We start from the raw sequence: 20,626 nt of genomic DNA on the forward strand, positions 1-20,626 counted from the left end.
AACTATTCGATATTTATTTATTTGAATTTGACACTGGAACTAGAACTCTAAAATACAAGGGAAAAAAATAAATAAAGACAGATCCGTTCATTTAGGCGCCAGTAGTTGGAGTGGTGGAAGTGTGACTGTGAATAGTGGCATAGATATGCGAACGGCTCTGCCTCGTCACCGTGGTAGGCCAAACCACACCGACAGGCGAAGAGGTATACATGGGGTCAGGCAGTAGTAAATAGCATATAGTAAATAGTAAACAGTAGACGGTGACAAGGACATTCCGATGGGAAGGAAGGAATTTCTCTCATTCCAGACCCAGCATGCCAACCGTTTGCTCAACATCGACACTTTTCATCCTGCCCCCTCCATCTTGTGTTTTCATCTCATTTTCAGTGGTTTGGGGTTTGTCCTTTGAGATCTTTGTCCTTTTTCCCTTCTCCCGCTGCATCTTCTTCGATGATGTGGTGTTGACCAGTCCTTGTCACTCTTTGGTCTTTTTCGTCTTTCTTTCCCAGAAGATTCTGGAGCCGATCTTTACAGCTAATTTCTTCTCGTTGACAACCAGAAGGAGTTGATTTTTCTTCTTTCTTTCTGCGTTGCACCTAATATCTTGTACGTTGGGGATTGATATCTTTCTCAACGTTGACCAAACAGCTAATGCGTGATCTAGATTGACCACAAAACCACTCAAGCTTGGGCAGAAGAGAGAAGCTTGGATAGCACCAACATGTCTTACACCACCTCGAGCATGGACCAGAGATTGTCAGAGATGAATGAATCTCAGCGAAGGCGACGGCCCTTGGGAGATGTGTCGAGCCGGATGAACCACTCCAAATCGCCAAATATCGAGACACCACGCATGACAAACGAAGAATATGAGCAACTGAAGAGTCCTGACCGGATGTCTCTCTGTATGACTCCTACCCCGCAACGGAACAAGGAGAACGAGCGCCTTTCCGTGGCCACGGATTTCCAGCCCAACTCAGCCCGGAACTCCATCATGTCAGCGGCGTCCATCCTGTCAAGCAGAGGAAAGAGAAAGACACATGTGGGACCATGGCAGCTGGGACGCACATTGGGGAAAGGGGCCACTGGACGGGTTAGACTGGCCAAGCATGCCGTCACCGGACATACGGCTGCCATCAAGATCGTGTCAAAAAAGTCGGCTGCTATGGTTCAGAGTGAGAGTATCGCGGCAATGGACCGTAATATGGGAAACTTTCCCAGTAACCCAGCAACCCGGCAGATGCCGTGTGGAATTGAACGAGAGGTGGTCATCATGAAGTTGATTGAACATCCCAATGTGATCAGTCTCTATGATGTTTGGGAAAACCGCGGGGAATTGTTTGTGCCCACTCCCTTTGGAATGAAAAATAAACTAACTCTATATCTAGGTACCTTGTTCTTGAACACGTCGAGGGTGGAGAGTTGTTTGATTATGTGTCGAAGAATGGACCTCTACCCGAAGAAGAGGCCGTGCGATTGTTCCGGCAGATCATTGCGGCCCTTGGGTATTGCCATCGTTTCAATATCTGCCACCGCGATCTGAAGCCCGAAAACATCTTACTTGATTCGAATCATAATGTCAAGCTTGCTGATTTTGGTATGGCTGCGCTGCAACCTGCGGGTCACTGGTTGAATACTTCGTGTGGTAGCCCTCATTACGCGGCACCTGAAATCATTTACGGTCGAAAATATCGTGGTGATAGAGCGGATATGTGGAGTTGCGGTATTATCCTCTATGCCCTTTTGACCGGTTATCTACCTTTCGACGGAGGGGATTTGGGGAACACTCTGCGGCTTGTGAAGAAAGGAGACTATGTTATTCCTTCCGAGTTGAGCGATGAAGCAGCCGATCTCATCCAGCGTATTCTCCAAAAGCGCCCGGAGGATCGGATATCCATGAAAAACATTTGGTTACATCCTTTGCTAACCAAGTATGAAAAGCTTCACAATGCCATGGTGGACCATTACGTCGGCCCTCCTCCCGCGCTGTCGGTCAAGGACTGCGGCCAAACTTTGTCCTGTCAGCAGGACATTGATCTGGATATCCTGCGCAATTTGCAGACTTTGTGGCATGATGTTAAAGCCGAGGACCTGATTCAAAGGCTTCTATGCATCGAGTAAGCACGACCCGCCAGTAACCGAAACGAGCTATAAGTTGCTAACAAATCCCTCTCAGGCCGACCCATGAGCGAATGTTCTACAATGCCTTGGCAAAGTTTCGCGATGAGCAGCTGGAGAACTACCAAGGACAGCCTCTGGAGTACTCAGCCAGTGACTATCACCACATCTCTCGCACTGGTGGAAGAGTTCGTCGAGGCCGCAGCCATACGGGTCAGGGTAGCTCCAAACGCCGCGCTCAGTACCCATCTGTGAGAGAGTTCCCTCGGCGGCTCAACTCCTTCAAGGAGCCGATGTCCTCGGGTACCATGGAGAGCTATGACCCATACAGGTCACCCAATCACGGCAGCGCGGCATCCGAGGCCCAGTATGCCCATATTACTGTCCACCGAGAGCCGTCAGAGCAATCTGAAGCTATGTCATCGTCACCGAGGGTTAAGCCTCCCCCTTCAATTGTGGAGGAGGAAGAGCCAGAGGAATTGGATGGGCCGGATGACTCGCCATTCACTGTTCTCCAAAAGCGCAAGCATGGGCCTAGCTCCATGAAGTCTTTCGTCTCTTCTAAGGTACCTCATTCCAGCTCCCGTGCACCTGGGATATCAGCACGTTCCATGAGCTATCGTCGTAACGTTTCTTTTCACCACGCTCGTAACCGCTCTCATGGATCCACGAGTGTCAAATCCAAGAAGAGAAAGATTGCACCACCAAATACAAGCCAGAAAAGTGAGATGAAGAGGTCACCGAGTACCTGCAGTTTGCAACTTATGGCAGAGGGCGTTGATATCCCGGAGATGCCAAGTAGTCCACCACTACCAGCACAGCCAACTGTGGTCCGAGCAAATGGGCCGAAGGTGAAGAGCATGGGGCAAGTCAGAAAAGTTCGTGAGTCAGACTACACATGGAAGGAGGATACTCGAAAAGTATCCCACGAGCTGAGTCAGATTTGCGAAGAGGCATTCAATGGAAGCTCTGTGACAACAATTCGCACTACGAGCGGTGGATCTGGATATGAAACACCGGCGACTCCAGTTTCTATGGCAAGCCCCGAGCAAATTCAAGCTACTTCAACCATCCTAGGGTCTAATACTTTGCAGGAGTCAGCACACTCTTATAATATCAAGGTACTGACCGAGACACGTCAAAAGTTCATTGAGCACAGTCGGGGCCGAAATGACAATGTTCCCGCCTATCTTTCTGGTGTCATCACTCATCTCGATCGCTTGATTGAAGAAGATCAGGCACAGAATAGCAGAAGGAGAGGGTTGGAGGCATCATCTTCCCAAGATCCATTCGTCGCTCCGCCAGACGAGGCATTGCTCCCTGTTATCAAGGAGGACTTTGCAAGCCCCATCCGCGGTCCCAGTGAGAATAGCCCTAAGCGCAAGCAAAAGCTACGGACTTCGCTCGCCAAATCCCAGGGGAGCCATGCCAAGGGGACTATCCGGATGGTCCCTCACAGCTCACTCTCCTGCATGGAGGAAGTAAAGCCCCTGACCATTCGGAAGAAGAACTCCAGTAATTTCGTATCATCGGATGTCCATGAATTTGCTACAAGCGACTGCCCGAGTGACGAACAGAACTTTTCCATTGGATCTCGACATGCTGGTCAACCGATTGGATTGGATCCAATTGAAGAAGCTCCTCTGTCCCCTAAGAAAACGACAGCCCGGGCTCCAGAAGGCAAGAAATGGTCTTGGTTCAAGCATCGCCCCCAGGGCTCAGAGAATCCTCCTACTCTCCCGCCAAAGGACAGCCACCTCATTATTCCCAGCGGAGGCACCACTGTGCACACTCCAATCACCCTCCAGCCCGCTTCTCCTCCACAAAAAGAGAACACAGAGTCAGTCGCAAGACGAAAACCATCTATTGATCGTTTTGGCGGTAGCTTTTTCAAAAAGCTTCTAACAAAAAAGTCCAACCAGAGTATGCAAGAACCTCTTGCTGGTAAGTGTAACATCCGCAACTTCTGTCCAACATTCTAACCGATCTGTAGACAAGGAGAAGGATATACAGATCAAAGTAGCCAAGGATGCTCGCCACTCTTCTTTGATGTGCAAGGGACTTGCAGACACCGACAGTTCCGTCGAAGCTGACGATCCTCTAAACCCATTCCACCACAAACGCCGCTCGATCGCCAATCACAACTGGTTTGCCCGGGTTTTCCAGATCAAACCTGCGACTCAAGTCATTGCGTTGAGCACATCAAAGGTCAAGGGACGCAAGGAACTGTACAAGCTACTTCGCGAGTGGCGGGATTTCGGCATGGAGGATGTATACCTCGATAAGACCAACAGCATTGTTCACGGTCGTGTCAGCGAAGCAAATTGTAAGCCACTCATTTCGTCTGATCTGGAACATGTACTAACCATCAACCTTTAGTCCTCTATCTTCGAGAGGTTGAGTTTACTGCTGAATTTTACACAGTCCTTGAGTACGGCCAGCCAGCCAATCTCAGCCTGGTCCGCTTCAAGCAGGAGCGTGGCGCCGTTTCATCTTTCAACAAGGTTGTCGAGACTGTGCAGAGCACTCTCATGCGCCGCGGCATGGTTGTTGAGGACCCATCTCGTGCAAAAAAGATGTCCCGCGTTCTCGACTCCGTCCCCAACCGCAAATAAGTTATTTCACCGATTTTTTGATATCCCCTCGATCTCGCCACCAATTATCTTTGAATACTGTCAACCAACTATTGTCTTTCATTTCTCAGCATTGCATCCGCAACCATCTCACAAGCATGTTACGTTCCAGCCTTGCAAAAGCACTTTGCATCTCATCATCTGACCATCCACATCCACACTCGTTTTCATCTTATGCAGCACTCCAGAATCTACACCAGCCCAACATTGCAGGCTGCACCCATATTTCCATTTCCTTTCTCTTTCCAATCATTTCTTGTCTGTCAACCACTTTCTCTACTTGTTAATTATCCATTTCTTTTCAACTCAAGTTTCCTTCATTTCGAGGTCCTCTCGTTCCCTACCCGCCGATCCCAGCAGATCATCAAGTCATTTGTTCTTCCCCCTTTCTCTGATTTTGGCACGTCAATTACTTGGCATAATGCTTAATTTCGGTACCCGAGATATTCGTACTCTACCCATATCATCGCTGTTCTAAATCATCGAACCCTTGGAGATATCCATGTACCTAAATAGCCCCATCAAAGTATCTGTCCTAGTACTGTCCATCCATCAGACCATCTCCGACATATAGTAGTCCTACATCCTCGTCCAGGTTAGGGGCAAGTCACGTGGGAAGTCTTCTCATACCCAATGTAGGTACCTCCATCGAGACACATACGTCTACCCCTGCCGGGTCTACAACGTACATACGTACATAAGCGGTCTAGGCAACGCTGGATGTCAGAGGTGCATGAAGTAGCATGAAAAGAATGCACTTGATCTGGATTATGCAAGCCAAGATTCCCCCTTTGCAGGGGACAAGCCACCACTATTCACACTGAGACCTAGAAGGCATCCAACCCTTCTGATACTCTACATAAAAAGTAGGCTAAGTGGGAAGTAAGGGAAAATGGAACTCCCATGTAAAAAGAAAACTAGGAATGCGGTCCAGATCGGATTTCAGATCGGATCGATTGGATCTGCAAAGACAGGGAGGAATACTTGGTATAGATTGCATGGAATTTCATCAGAAAGCGCTCAGAGATACAAGATCCCAAGGTGAAAATAACATGCGGTAATAAGTGAATAGCAAGAAAGAGTGATCAGACAACCTCCGGATATAAGTATAAGCAGATATTTGATAGCGAAGAGACAGTAGCAAAAAAAAAGATGAGAAACAAATATAAAGCTCAAAACAGGTCCAATGATGATCAAAGGGGAAAAGATGACACAGCCGACCCACGTCTTTTTAGTCGCGTAGGCGAACAAACAGATGGCCACACACATACATCGTGAAAGATGTCAAAAGAGTAAAGAGACGAATGCCTTCCCAGTAATATAAAAATGAAGAACGAACCCGAGTAAAAGACAACAGCCGACGGTGCAAAAACGCGATGAGTGAAAACGAAACAGATTGCGAAAAAAAAAAAAACAAACAGATAGCCACCCGAAAATCAAATAGCAATGCGGACAATTATCTTTGGCCTCGTAGTAGAATGGATTCCTCGGAAAAGACAGCCGGACAGAGTGTGATTTGATAGCTCCGAATGCATTCATAGACTTCCGTGACATGCGGGTCAAACCGATTGAGGCTAGCACAGGAACTGCATGCATTCTGGAAAACCAACTCACTCTCTGCGCAAATCCAATTGGATTCGCAATTAGTCAGATATCGAAGCCGAGAGAGATCAAAAAAGAAATAGCGAAGTAAAAGTTCATATGCCGATAAAACCAGAGCCCATAAGTCTGGAAGTTTCAGTATCAAGTTCAAAATCGTGCTCGTGAAGCTCGTGGGTTCGCGTTTTTGTGACCTTGTAACAGATCAGAGTGTGACGTTCTTGTGGCGTTCATCCAGGTACTCGTCATTGCCTGGAATGTGATTCCGAAATTCCCCTTGCAGCCTTAAATTTGGAGAGTCGGGTCCCACAACGGCCCGACGAGACCTCAAATCTTGCTTTCCAATTCCAGCACTCGACACATGGCTCCCGGACCGTGTGGCCAGCGCACGGTCCATTCCGAATGGCCCTCATTCCTCACCGTTTCCGTATCGCATTTTTCGTGCGCTTCCTAGTGGAACTAGGATATCCAATAGCAACATAAAGATTACTATTGCGGACCGCGGCGATTCAGCGCATTGAGCATGTCGCTATCAGTACTAGAGCGGCCTTGGGAATCGCCGGGGTTCAGCATATCGCGCACATTCAATCCACCTCGTTGCGAGCCACCAGGAGTAGAGGTTGGCGGCGGTGTCACACCTCCTGGCTGAGGGGTACCACTTTGCTTGATTGGCGCGCTACCCTGCGGAGCCGAGACTGGGGGTACGCTGCCCTGGTGGGGAGTCATAGGCGCCTGGTGGGGCTGCATAGGTGGGAAGGGCGAGCCGTGAGGTGAGGAGGAGGGGCGTGCATCATAGCTATAAGCCGATGGTGGCGATGTGCGTCGATCGTGAGCAGGCGGAGGAGGATATGCGTAAGGGCTCGGCGTAGTGTGAGTTTGGTATCCTGGGGCAGACCCCGCGGGTGTCACAGGGGCCAGATTGGTTGGATCGGGGTACTCAAATCCAGAGTTTGAGCCTCGACGGTGTCTCTGGGCATCAAAAAATCAGCTCGGGTCTTTTTCTCTTACCAAAGGGGGAATGGCGGCCTTACCGGATCAGGCATGGTTGATGCAAGGGGAAGCGGGGCACCATCCATGGGGGGTCGTCCATTTTGATAGTACATCCCTTGAGGCGGCGGCAAGGTGGTCTCTGGACCCTGCGGCTGTTGCTGAGGGGGCAGAGGCTGTCCATGGGCACCATACAGGACAGGCGGTCCACCGCGGCCCGCAGCCCCTGGTCCATTCTGTCCAGGTCGTAGGTGAGGGTAGGCGGTGTGTGCGGGCACAAAGGCCTGTGTTTGCGAGGAGACCGGAGTGAACATGCAATCTTGATTGAATCGGACGCAGTTGCTGCACCGTCCATCTGCAGAAGTCTCGAATCCAGAGCAACGAATCTATCAAGTAAGAATTAGCGCGTAGCTCTGAGATGAGGGGCGATTTCCGTACCTTCCGGCGCCGACAGTACCGGCATGCAATGGCCGTTCGCTGTCGTGGAGCTGCTGCTTGGTAAGGTCCTTGTCCTGCCTGGGGTCCATATGCATCGGCGCGATAAGGACCCGGCGGAGGCGGGAGGCGGTAAGGATCTTGCGCTCCGTGAATGGCGTTCATGGCTGGTGGATGCGGGTATCTTGGGTCCGGATACTGCGCCGGGGAATATTGTGACGGGGCGTACTGCGGAGGAGGGGGGTACTGCGATGGCGCGTATTGTGCGGGAGGAGGATATTGGTAGGCACGGTCCTGATCAGGTGGCGGAGGGTAGGAGGTTGGCGGATACTATAAAGCTATCAGCAACCGGATCCGCAAAGTCACAGCCGTTGTGAACCGATTCCGAGACAGCACATACTGGGTAGGGAGCTTGATCCTCCGGATTGTTCCACTGAGTGGCTCTAGGATCTCGAGGATCTCTTGTATCTCTAGGATCTCTGTCTCTAGAATCCTGACGGTTTGGATCACCCTGACGGTTCGGGTCATGATCGTTGGGAAGGCCCGACATTTGTGTTGCTGGGGGGGTGAAGTAAGACGAGATGAGTCAAGGATGCAGGGATGTGACGTTCGAGTTATTGAAAAGGGGAATTCGATTCACACAGACAAAGCGAGCATAGCGCGGTCACGCAGGGGAAGGGGAAGAAGGGCAGATGCAGGAAGATCCCAAACAGAAAAAGGAAATAGGAAATAGGGAAGATGGAAAAAATAGGAAAAAAAAAAAAGAAAAAAAAAAGGCGATTATGACGTGAGCAGGTATAAGGAAGTTGAAAAAAACCCCACGAGATAAGCAGAGAGAAGAAAAAGAAGCTCAGATCGGAATGGGATAAACGAAATAAAAGGAAACGAATTATTTGATTGGAAAAGCACAGGGGAATTTTTAGAGAACGGGGTGGAGCCCGGGCAGCGCGGGCTAAAGCGGCGCCAGTGACCCATAGACATGGAGGGGGGATTACTGTATGTATCTATACAATGTGGTAACAAGTTGGCGTCGAATTGCATGGATACGGCAAAGGATGACCTTACATTACGCTTTCAATTCGTCAGGTGAAACATTCCAAGGTTGGTGACAAGGCTTTGAACCATGGATTTCAATCTAGCGTACCAGACTTTGGTTGCTATGAAGCCGAGAACGGCGACCGCTTTTATTTTCCTTTATTTTTCTATTTTCTTGTCCTTTTTTCCCCCAACTAGCAGTAGCGCCCGAGAGTAAATTTCCACGTTTTTTCGCCACTCTCCATCACCTGGGACAATATCTCTCCGGAGATAACAAAGCTCTACATCAGATAAATGAATCCAACCGTCAAGATTGACATCACCAGTGTGGCAGGTGACCTCTCATTTGCATGGATCAATCCATGCACGCAATTCCTCCGAGTGATCCTTGCTGCGTAACCGTCCATGGACGAACGACCGCCTCGGACCGTAGTCGCACAACCGCAACCGGCCCCGCGGAACCAGGATCATTTTCCATGGCGATGGGCTCGGGTCGGGGCGACACATTCCCATGCATGTCGGTGGTTTGAATATATTTTATTTTTCATATCTTTCGAACCATTTAATTTAGATCGTTTACAATATTATGAATTATCTCACCTTAACCAGGACTACCTAGTCCATCAAAGTACATGAAACTACTGCATGTCGGTACTATGAAAGAAATATTCAAGCGGTGAAAGTGTGGCGATCAGACTTCAGCTGAGGGAGTGGGGTACAGCCGGACCACTCGCCGCTCTTCAACACGAAGGAGCATCCATTTGAATACGATCATTGGATATGGAAGTTTGGCGCGAAGTATGAGGGAAAAAAAAACAGTGTGGCGATAGCGGATCCCTTTCTTCATACTGAAATTGAACCAGGCTTTGGAGGGAAAGACGGCGAGAAGACAGAGCGGAGGTGGAGTGCCCTAAGTTCCCAGGGCTGTAGCACTGGAACCGGAAAGCCCATAATGAGCCAAGGTAACCTGCATTAGCGTTGCGCTGACAGGGCGGGTTCCTTGTCCAAGAGCCACAACCACGTTGTACGGGGGGGGGCTCGTTAGCGTACGCCCGTCACCGCCAATCCCTGTGAAGTTTTCCGCCCAATTCATCTACAGTAGAACTGAGAATGTGGGTTTTAGGATTTAATATGAATAATCACCGATAGTCATGAGGACGGAAAAAAAAAAAAACGCAGTCCACACTCGCAACCATGGATTGAATAATATAGTAAATTGTAATAATACGAGTACTATTGCTAGGATTAATCAATCAGGTTTCGGGGTACTTGTCCCACGGGCCGCTCCGGCCTTCCCGCCGATCTATGCATGTGTGCCATCTGGCAAAAATACCTCGGTTGTTACAGTACAGTATTTGTCTCGAGAACACATACCTAGGTATGCTTGCAAGTTCTAGCCCATCCTATGTTGTATCTAATTATGCTAAGCAGTTCGATCCTATGGTATGATAATAGGAGATTCCTCTTCAGATAGGTACATGTATGTAGTTTTCGGTTCAGGTTTCCGTTTTCATATGGTATGCACTATCCGTAAAACGGAGTAAAATAGAGTACCAATATCAAACAATTCAGGCCACGTTTTTCGAACCCAATCGACTGCATTGCCGTCCGCGTCTTTCCGTTCCCCACTCTCTGGCGTGGCCTGTTCAGCTTTGTCCCCTCTAGCGTGCTCTCCAGAGACGCTCCATGATCCACCCGATCCAAAAACGCTGGCCACTCGATACTGTTTGTTCTAAGGACGCGCTAGCTGTCCTCAAAACTAGTCCTTTCGACACGGACTGAGCGCTGGTTTTCCGAACTGAACGCCCAACGCTAAGGGATCCATTCCGACCGGGCCTTTTTGCAGGCTGCGACGTTCCATAAAGTTTTGATTATTTATAATATTTTGTACGAAGTACTTTTTTTTTTCTCGTTTCAAGTTTTCATTTGGTGTATTTTTTATTTTTATTTTTATTTTTACTCGACTAAAAATTCGTTTGAGTTTTAGTTTTCTTAATTTTTGTTCCAATTTCTATTTGCCATACAATCCCCTCCTTTACCCACACGGGAGCGCGTCTATCAGCAAGGATGGAGACGGGTCGGGCACTAATAGACGCAGCCCGCATGTCGTTACAGTCACGGGAACACCATATGAACCAATATAGTACTCTGTAATGAGAACAAAATGAAAGGGCTAAGGTCTGTGCTGCGGATCTGACGTGGCAAGGGGGTTTTTTTCCCTGCACTGAGCCGGAACGAGGCAGTGCTTTCAGAGTCGGTGTACAACGAACTCGAACGTGCAGGTCGTGTGATGAGAGATGCCTGATGACTACCTGATCCTGGGAAACAGCATATGTGAGATCGGCAGGTCATTACTAGCCGAGTCTTTGGACTTTCTTTGCTCTTTGCTCTTTGGTCCTTTCTCTCGTCGGCTGGAACGAGTTTCTTATGTTGCCCCTTATGTGATTCGCTTAGCGGTCGCCTCTGATTTGTGCTTTTCCACCATCGTGCATATACCTCGTCAGTCACACAGCTAAAACCAAAACTGGGACCGCCATGCATGCTAGACCTCCTCAACTCTATTTGGGCGCCATTCGGGAGACAAGCGAGTCAATCTCACCTTGCTTTTTCTGGATGCTTGCCAAGTAGTTTCTCGGGATCTCGCGTGGAGCTAGTGACTTTGACATATTTACTCCGTACTCCGTAATTAATTTGCGGCTTAACCGATTGTCTTCTTGCTTTTTTCAAGTCACTTTTGCTTATTCAGGCTTTCTTTTGACTTTTCGCATTTGAAACTGCTTAGGTGCGATTCGGTTAGATTGGATTGTGCATTTTGATCTGCGTCCATATGCCCCTAGGGATCGGTATCATTAACCTAACTCAACTGCGGGTGGCTCATGAAATTGACCGACTCTCTCAAGGTTTTAAATGTCGATCCCCGCACGCCCGGCCGTCTACCCTGATCCCTGGTTTTAAGGTGATTGCCTGTTCCCAATTCCACAAACATCATTCCTGTCGATGCAGCGTGGCTGAACAAACAAGACAAAAGTGTAACATGTGATTATTTCTACCCTAGTCTACATTGAACGACAGGTGTACACATATGTATGCTGTCAGCCCCTGGTCAATGGAATGTAGATCTGATATATTTCGAGAATTCAGACATCGATCTGAAAAGTATATCTACGGAACATGAGTTAGCGCTTTTACGGAGATGGGGCATAGACCTCCGCGATCCGCAAACCCATAGCCCTAAAGATCTGTCAAGAGCTCAAAGTAACATTGTATACCTTGCAATGCCTTAGTATATTCTATTCTGCCTGTGTTTCTCTCCGTGTATCTAGTGACTTATCCAAGTTCCACACTTTTGAGGTTTGTGTCCCACGTGCCTGCAAGACCATGTGTCAACTTACTCTCCGAGCGTCCAAATCGGCATGTCCAAATCGGTCAATTCTGATCGATTTCTCGAATTTTACTGAGGACTTCTTTGTAATTTGCAGGCAACACCATGCCACGGGGTCACCGGGGCCCAGTTCCCGATACTAGTGGGAATGACAACCCTGGGTTTGATACGTGAAGATCCATGACAATATACTACTCCATACTGGTACACCGAACACAGCCCACGATATAGCTGCCCAACTGTCCGCATCGCAGATAAACGAGTATCGAGTGGAGACATGACCAAGACATGGACCGACATCCGTGGACGCCCAAAACGAACAGCATCGACCAGAAACCAAAACTCCGCAATGCATACCAAACACATTCAGGATGCACTATGAAGAAACAAAACAATACCACCCAGTCAAATAAATGGAGTCCATTCCAGAGAAGGAAGGTGCTCATCCCAAAGCCCAAAATCTGGGACGGCGGAGTAGAACTATCCGGCCTCAATCCACATTGCCTGCAGGCCCAAGGTTAGCCTAGCGGACATGCCCGACAACGGGCCGAACGGCGGGCACCTGCCGTGATATCATGTGCGTCAACTGAGGAACTTGATGATAGCAATTGGAAATTTCTGTGTTCTTTTGCATAGCTAGATTGTACATGCCAGGTGTGGGTTGGGAAGTGGTAGATGGCAAAAAGGTTAAATTGGAGATTGCATGCATGAGAGGGGGATTTGAAGCCATTGGGTGCTGACACGGGGTGGCAGGATTGAACCGAAGTGTCTAGAACTGTATATGTGTCATGTTGAGGGGAAATGCAGTAGTAATGTCTTAAATTGGAGTGTTTCCCGTGTAAGTGTGCAGTGGTGCAGCAGTGCGGCAGTGCATGAGGTGATAACAGTGCAGAACAAATGTTAGATACGTTATTCGGTCCCGCGCCAGTGTTAGACCTGCAGTAGCAATCCAGGAAACGCGGCGGGGGCTGACGAAAGAAGCCATGTGCAGGAGGCGTCAAGGTGGGGGATGCCGGTTTCAAGTCGAGTGTTGTAGACAAAAAACCCGAGCCAAGGCAATTTGAAGGAAAATTAAAATAAAAAGAAATATTAGACAGGTAATATAAATTTCATACCATCAGGACTCTTCAACAGAAGTACTTCGTAAAAGGCCCAAGGTAAAACAGATCTCTCTTCCCCCTCTCCAGATAGACGCGGGTAGTTGTCCTCAATCATGTATCGGGCATCACTACACTGTTGAGATACGTCACCTAGTCGAGAAAGAAGCGGTCAGCCTAAAATATAGGAACAATATAAAGGTTATTGTCCCACAGTCCTGTCAAAGCGGAAGGGAAAAAAAAAACCCAGCACAGTTCTGGTTTGGTGGGTACGGAGTAAAAGGGACGGCTAACACCGCCAAAGTGGCTAGCTCAGGGAGGAAAACAGGCTAGTCAAGAAGGGGGGCAAACCCGGGAAATGGAAATCGGGATTGGGAATGGACTTACGAAAGGTTCCATGACCCCAACCAAAGCCGCAATCTTCTCCTGAGCATCGTCTCCCGTGAGTGCATCATCTGCGATGGGTTTCCCAATAGTGAAACTGCGTAGTCGAAGCAATTTGATGTTCTTATTGTCTGCCTCGTAACCCTAGGATGTGTCAGCCGTAAATCTCGATCGTGGAGCCTGGCGTGAATGTGAACCATGGAACCAAACTCGACGGCGTGAGAACAAAATCCCATTCTAGAAACTGCGATTTCCCCATCGAGAGCCTGCCAAAATCGGGTTTTGGGTTCCATGGTGGTTCGGGAGCAAAAATTGGTCCCAAACACGGGTTGAGCTTTCCCCCCTGTCTTCCACATGTCTTTGGAAGGGGAATTGAAGCTTTTGGAACATTTGGATTGTTTTGATCCATATGTGCCGGGTTGCTTTCACCTTCGAGCCATAGTTGCAGCCTGAAGGCATCTCCTTGGTCAGAGTTCTGAAGCCATTGCCTTGCAGAAGCTCTTGAAAAGCCCTTGAAGCTCTTGAAGATGTCACTCCTTGATCAAGATAGAAGTGATTCCCAAGATCAACCCCGGTCGGACGATAGATTCAACTTCGATGGCGAACCTCGTGCCCCCTATCTCCCAACCCTTCACGTTTCAATCCATAAATCATAAACAAACAGCTGACCATGCAACCGAACCACAAGATGATGACGGAAAGGAGTAAAGTCGGTCTCAATGGACAACATACTTTGGGATCAGGGGGAATAGACAACAGAAAGCTTCCTACCTTTGGCTTCGTCTTGAGGGCAGACTCCCTATTGTGATGTGCAAAAGCCTCCACAACCGCATCGTCATCATCGGACGCTCCCTTCAGAAACTCGCGACGCATCTCCGGCGCCCGGAGTACCCCCTTTAAGCCAGCCGAGTTCTCGTCGATTTCTTCTCGCAGTAGTGCAAGTGGCTCCGACTCGGGGTTCCACAACCCACAGCCTACACACAGCGTGGTATTAGCCACAATGGATGAGCATCATAAGGGGAAAGGTAGGATGGCGGTAGCGACAGCGGAAACCAGCTGAGGGGCAACCTACCAACGAAACAAGAACCTGGCTGGAAGTGGACATAATATGCTGCGTATGGACCCTTCTTACCAGTCCGGGACCTGCACCCTGCTCAGTGACTTATCTCTTCAAAAAGGCATCGGGCATCAACACTCACCAGGCGGCAGAGAAATGCGTCTATACACTTTCAGTCAGCACAGGCATCGCTAACGAGCCCACAGTATTACATGTACAACCCACCACACAAACGTGCGACGATCACAGCGACAGGGACCCAAGGGGGAAGATAACCTACTTTGTACGGAAGTGGGTTCTTGCTGAAGCGAACATCCCTATGAATGCGGAATACCTGGAGCAAAATTGTGAGCGTCGGACACAAATAGAAGACAAAAGTATCCGCAAGCCTACCAGGTCTTTGATAGGAAGCTCGGGGATGGTAGCGTCTACTTCTGCAATCTTCGGCGTGAGGGACTCGACGAATGTCTCGAAGTCCTTCTTTGCCGCTCGGTAATCCGGATCATGGGCTGCTCAAATCAGTCAGCAACTTGAAAACTGGGGTATAAATCCATATGCTTCGCACCTTTCAGCCACTGGCGGTCATTGTTACCAGCTAGATCGATCAAAAACAGCCGGGTATTGGGGTGTAGCGTCTCATCCTGGTATGGGGTCTTCCCCGCGTCTCGGGCCTTGGGCTTTGCGATGACAACTTCTTGCCCAGGCTCCAGGCCCGCTCTGACGCCCTCTCGCCACAGCTCCTTACCCTTCATAGAGTTGCTTCCGCTGCTGATGCTCTGTCGTTGCTTTGCCCTCGCGCTGGGGTTCTTCACGTCCTCGTCGGTGTCGGAGAGTTCTTCCGGCTCCGTTTCCTCGGCGGGAGATTCTTCTCTTGCCTCCTCGTACACAGAGCCAGAGGATTCCCCCTCAGAGGCATCGGACTCCGAGTCAGGCTCGTCGGAGTCTTCTGGCTCAAAGTACTTGCTCTTGCTGGCCGTAGACTTTGTCTGGCGAAGGGTCAGGTCGACATTCGACTTGACCCGCTTGACCTCCGGTTCGGCGGCGGACAGTCTGGCTGAAGCGCGTCGCTTTGGCGCCACAGGCGCTTCAGGCGACGCAGAATCAGGTCGAGAGGACCCTCGTGGCATACTGATGATTTTAATACAAATGATCGAACTTCAGAGAATTTTTTTTCCTTCCTATGTGTTGAGTAGCCTCGAAAACTCCGATTTTATCGCCAATCTGGAAACCGAGACAGGCAGAAATGAAGCAAAACACTGTAGATGACAAAAGTGGTAACAGAAAAGGGCCCGCCTTAAAAACCGGCTGTAACAAACGGCTCCGCTTTTAGTACGAGCGCCCTTCCGTTTTTTTCGTTTTCCCCCTCGGATGTATCATATCTATACCTGGACATATGGAAAATGCCACTGTTGGGGATATCTGTCCCATCCAATCACATATAATATATTCCGATATGAGCCGATGAGACTTAATATGCGATATTGGTGGTCGCGTGGCCCACTGGTACTCGCACTAGTAGCTGTGCTGAACATATTGCTGCCTTTGCAGGGGTCGCAGAATGTCATCGACTTCACCTCGAGCCTCTGACCCACGTGTATGCTATCTAATACCAAAAAATCGGTGACGTCTCTCGCGCCATTCTTCAAATATCAAGCCCATGACTTTGGGTATTCAAACTTGGATGGGCATCTTTGCATGGTATACAGGGATGGCAAGCCGCCCGAAACAGATGGAGACCATGTATATTATCTGGCACGCTCCTCTAATGAGCAGCTGGATGTATCTCGTCGTCATTCTGAAGGAGATTGTGGTATCCTGCAACAGGAAATGTTAGCCGTGTCTCGACATCACTACTCATCCAATGTAATCTCGCCAACAACTTAGGTGGTATAGATCAAGGTTCTTGACTGAATGCCAGTCATAGCTCCTCACACACCGTCACATTTGTCTCGGCCGTGCCTCTTTCTCTTCAACCCTATTGTAGCACGCGCTGGCTTAGTCTTTATTGGGGGTCGATGGTTCGCTGTCGTGGTAATGAGAGATCGTCTGGTAGCAGTAGTCGAGGTCTGCCCTCCCACGCCTTGGCCACAAATATATGTTTCGAGATTCATCCGCAAGTGCTGGTGGGCCTTCGTTAGGACCGACCGTAGTAAGCGGTCAGATCCTTGTCTGATAGATCCATAGTTCCGAGATCAGGAGGAAAGGACAGAAGGCAGAAGGTAAAGCAAGCGCAAAGACAGCCGGAAAGAAGGCAATGATATGCTGGAAAAACGATAAAGAGTAGGAAATCAAAACTGACCAAGCACTGTGGACTTCGGTAGTCACCCGGGCACAAACAGTTGATGCTGAAGAATATCCTAATTCACCATATATTAGTGTCCTACTATATGCATCTTACCGTATAGCTACCTAGTCTACAAACAAACAAAAATAACGCCTAAAGACAAGGTACTGAAAGCAAAAAAGGAATCAAAAGCAAAGGGGTTTGAGCAAGCTAAATCAAACATACAAAGTAGCTATTGAAGTCACTGCGAAGTGACCCCAAAGCCAAGAAGATTTGAAAATCTTCTGAGTTTCGCCACAGCGAATCGTCCACACCGGCCAAGCACATACTCAAAGGTCAGCACGCCGGTGATGGCTCGATCTCGCTAGGAAAAACTCATAGATGGCGCAAGCGCCCGGAGACAAGGGTTTTCACAATTAACTTGGGTGGATGTCTCCATACATCCACCCAGAAAGAACCGGGAGAGCACACAACGGAAAAGCAAGAACCAGAGGGAGACAAAAAAAAACACGTTACCGTGTTTACCGATCAGCATCTCTAATCGAGAAGTACTGATCCTGGGTGTCAACAAGGTCTGCTTACTTCTTGGCGGGCTTGCCACGTCCAGCAGCGAGCCATTCGTCGAACACCCGACGGTTGAAGTTCGACAGGCGGGCGGCGTCGGAGCGGGATCGATGGCTGGTAGGGCCAGCCGAAGGAGCGGGGGCGAAGGGGTCAGAGGATGACCGAACGTTGTGAGCGGTCGCATGTGGAGCGCGATAGGTAGGACGGATTTGGTCCTGGCTCTGGGATGGGCCGGCGACAGGTGCCTCCTGGATTTGGGGCATGCGCCAATTGCGGGTGCGCTCGGAGACATTGCGCTGGTGGGGGGGACGGTAGGGACGGACCGATGGAGGAACTCGGCGAGTGGGGGTATCCGGCAGATATTGGTCAGATACAAGAGGCTGAGAGTTACCACGAGTGTTAACAGGGACATTTCGGTTGTTACCATCTTCGACGCTGCGGGCCATATCACGGGGGGCTGAGAAGGTCGAGGCTTCCTGCGTGGCAATGCTGGGGTTCACCGAGCCAGTGCGAGATGCCGAGATAGTACGCTCACTATCATTCGAAGTGAGACTGTGGGTTGGCGAGGCAGGAGCAGTGCCAATGGTCGAGATGCTGGAGTTTCTCTTATGCAGATGCTGGAATCCAGTAATGATGAATTTCCGGAGGACGCCTGCTTCGTAGTTGATTGCATTTTCGTAGATTGTCTCACGCGCGACATGATCGTGCCACTCAAACCAGAACCGTCCGAAGATTCGCTCGATCTCAGGGTGGGTGTGCTTGTTGATCAACCCATCAAAATCAGTGCGCAGAACAACACCGTGGGACATGATGTAGGCGTAGAACTATAACGAGAAGAATGGATCAGTGTTCTTGCAAAAGAAAACAATGTCTTTGTCAAATGTCATACCTGAAGGGCTGTAGGGGCATGTCCAGGAAGATAGGTCAATGTGTCGAATGGGAAATAAAGGCACCAATCGTGGTCCAATGATTCAATTCCTCTTGGATCTTGCGACCACCAGGCAAAACAGTATTTCATGCGAGGATTGAAACCAGGGCAGCAAAGTCCTGCGTGCACCAGCTCGTTGAGAAGGCGGATGTCCAGACCAACTGTGTTTGTCTTTTGCATGCGTTCGACCAGAGCCCTGATCAAGACACCAAGAGTCTTGAAAAGCGCATTTCGGTGGTGGACAGTGTACAGATGAGTTGCATGCCACGGGAACTGTATGATGGAACAAACAAGGTCAGTACGACACGGAAGGGCAAACGTAGGAGTGAGGATGGTGATTGACTTACCTTCCAGATAGTAGTGATGAGTGATTCGTAGCATCGCTGGGGGACTTTACTGGCAAATACGCTCTGCAAGATGTTAGATCATCAGAGGCATCAAAGTGAAAAACACAAAAGGGAAGTTAGACGTACGCGGTGAGGCTGTTCAGCATGGCGAGTGACGCAAAACAGTTCTTCATCCGTGAGGAAACCATCAAAACCAGTGGACCAATCATCTTGATTGGGGAGTTGGACAGGATTTCCGTCATCCCAGGAAATGCACTTTGCCCGGGGGAAAATAGCCTTGAGCAGCTTGGCCGGGGTGCTCATCTCGATGTCAATATGGCGGCTGCCCATACGTGGGGCGCTGCCAGCATCATAGGCGCGATTGATCCGCTGGACAGTATCTTCTGCGTCTTTCTTGCTTGGAAATTCAACGAAGCAGTCCATAGTCTTACCAGTGGACCGTTCCATGATGATATGAATTGGACATCCTTCAGAGGATGGGAGCAGGTTGGCACTGCGTCCAAGGAACGAGGCTACCTCCTGACGAGTCACCGTGTACGGAATCTAAGTATCAGAACTGTTAGTGACGGAATACTGAATGCAGCCGTCAACAGGAAGAAAAGGGAGAGAATCAAACTCACGTTAGAAATCATCAAAACACCATTGCGAGCTGGCACTTGCATATGAGTAGCACTACCAAATGGAATTGAAGCTTGCTGCAAGAGATCCTCGATGGAATAGCTCTCGAAACTCTCGAAGTCTCTATAGTTGGTGGTCCCTGCCAGCTCAAACGGGTAAGGCATGTTGCTGTTGTTGGCTGGAAAAAATCCTGGCTCAAAGACGGTTGCTGTAATGAGGTTATTATTAGTGAGGTCTGCTGAGCCTTGATGGTGGTGGTCAAAGGTGGTCGACCGATCATGGCAAGAGTGAGAAAGAGGGTACTTACTGGCAAAGAACTGAGGAGCAACGTCCACAGCGTGTTGAGAGACTTGAGGTGGAACCTGAGAATGGTACTGCCAGTAACGAGGCTGAAAGGTGACCGACGAATAGGCTTGAATCAAGCAGTCGAAAGGATTGAGTTCGATCACAGGAACTAAGTCAAGAGGGGTGGGAGGATGAATGGTGGAAGAGGAATAGTGAGGAAGGGGAGAGACAAAAGATGATGGGGTTGAAGGCTTGGGAAGCGTAGGTGGGATTGAAGAAATGGAAGAAGCAGATGGGACAAAAAAGTGTTCAGCAGTCTGAGAACGCAAGGCTGAATCTGAAGACGACTTTCTGAGATGAGCATCAAATCGAGTATGTGAATCTTTGCGACGTGTCGCAGTCACAATACGTGGTTCTGAGTTTGCATTTTCATTGAGCGTCAAAGGTGCAGCTTGAATCGCAGGTGGATTCATCGTCGCTGGCCTGCGGTCCCGTTTGGGCACACGTCTAGACTTTCGTCCACGCATTTTTAGGGCTGGAAATGAAATCGGGTGAAATGGTTATTGTGCGTGGAAAGAGGAATGTTTACGAGGAGAAGTGCGTGGTGTTAGATTCGAACTATTTCTAGCCGTGGAATTAAGCCCACGCGCGTAGAAGCGTGTCGTGTTCGGAAGGACCCCAGGTGACAGCGAGGATTACTCTAGATCCAAATCCCCTCGACAAAATCGTCGATGTTGAACCTCTTTTTTCTCCATAAATTTGTATGATAGGTAGTTTTTATAATATTTTTAAATTGAAATTAGTGAGCTAAAGTACTACACATATCATTATTTTGAGAATTGCAAGTTGTGGTGATTTTTAAAAATTCCTCGA

The 20,626-nt window shown here is 49.1% G+C and overlaps 5 protein-coding genes across 5 annotated transcripts; 1 reads left to right on the plus strand and 4 right to left on the minus strand.

Moving 5' to 3' along the window:
* Nucleotides 1-721: 721 nt before the first annotated feature.
* On the plus strand, nt 722-4,733 carry N7500_003871 (serine/threonine-protein kinase; the record flags this gene model as incomplete). The annotated part of the gene is made up of 5 exons (XM_056675017.1): nt 722-1,338; nt 1,389-2,117; nt 2,177-4,062; nt 4,112-4,444; nt 4,498-4,733. The coding sequence occupies 5 exons, from the start codon at nt 722-724 to the stop codon at nt 4,731-4,733; spliced, it is 3,801 nt and encodes a 1,266-aa protein (XP_056535542.1).
* A 1,822-nt stretch (nt 4,734-6,555) lies between these two features.
* On the minus strand, nt 6,556-6,747 carry N7500_003872 (uncharacterized protein; the record flags this gene model as incomplete). Its single annotated transcript, XM_056675018.1, has 1 exon — nt 6,556-6,747. The coding sequence occupies one exon, from the start codon at nt 6,745-6,747 to the stop codon at nt 6,556-6,558; it is 192 nt and encodes a 63-aa protein (XP_056535543.1).
* Nucleotides 6,748-6,839: 92 nt separating this feature from the next.
* On the minus strand, nt 6,840-8,322 carry N7500_003873 (Zn(II)2Cys6 transcription factor domain-containing protein; the record flags this gene model as incomplete). The annotated part of the gene is made up of 4 exons (XM_056675019.1): nt 6,840-7,319; nt 7,382-7,723; nt 7,776-8,102; nt 8,173-8,322. 4 exons carry the CDS (start codon nt 8,320-8,322, stop codon nt 6,840-6,842), a joined length of 1,299 nt encoding a protein of 432 aa, XP_056535544.1.
* A 5,078-nt stretch (nt 8,323-13,400) lies between these two features.
* On the minus strand, nt 13,401-15,854 carry N7500_003874 (DUF2461 domain-containing protein; the record flags this gene model as incomplete). Its single annotated transcript, XM_056675020.1, has 8 exons — nt 13,401-13,439; nt 13,674-13,814; nt 14,442-14,644; nt 14,743-14,813; nt 14,870-14,889; nt 15,008-15,061; nt 15,121-15,236; nt 15,293-15,854. 8 exons carry the CDS (start codon nt 15,852-15,854, stop codon nt 13,401-13,403), a joined length of 1,206 nt encoding a protein of 401 aa, XP_056535545.1.
* A 1,735-nt stretch (nt 15,855-17,589) lies between these two features.
* Nucleotides 17,590-20,280, minus strand: N7500_003875 (uncharacterized protein; the record flags this gene model as incomplete). The annotated part of the gene is made up of 5 exons (XM_056675021.1): nt 17,590-18,399; nt 18,465-18,776; nt 18,851-18,913; nt 18,977-19,393; nt 19,471-20,280. The coding sequence occupies 5 exons, from the start codon at nt 20,278-20,280 to the stop codon at nt 17,590-17,592; spliced, it is 2,412 nt and encodes an 803-aa protein (XP_056535546.1).
* Between the last annotated feature and the right edge of the window lie 346 nt (nt 20,281-20,626).

This window comes from Penicillium coprophilum, assembly GCF_028826855.1.
Source record: "Penicillium coprophilum strain IBT 35676 chromosome Unknown utg000002l_segment0_segment1, whole genome shotgun sequence".
In the NCBI taxonomy this organism is placed as follows: domain Eukaryota; kingdom Fungi; phylum Ascomycota; class Eurotiomycetes; order Eurotiales; family Aspergillaceae; genus Penicillium; species Penicillium coprophilum.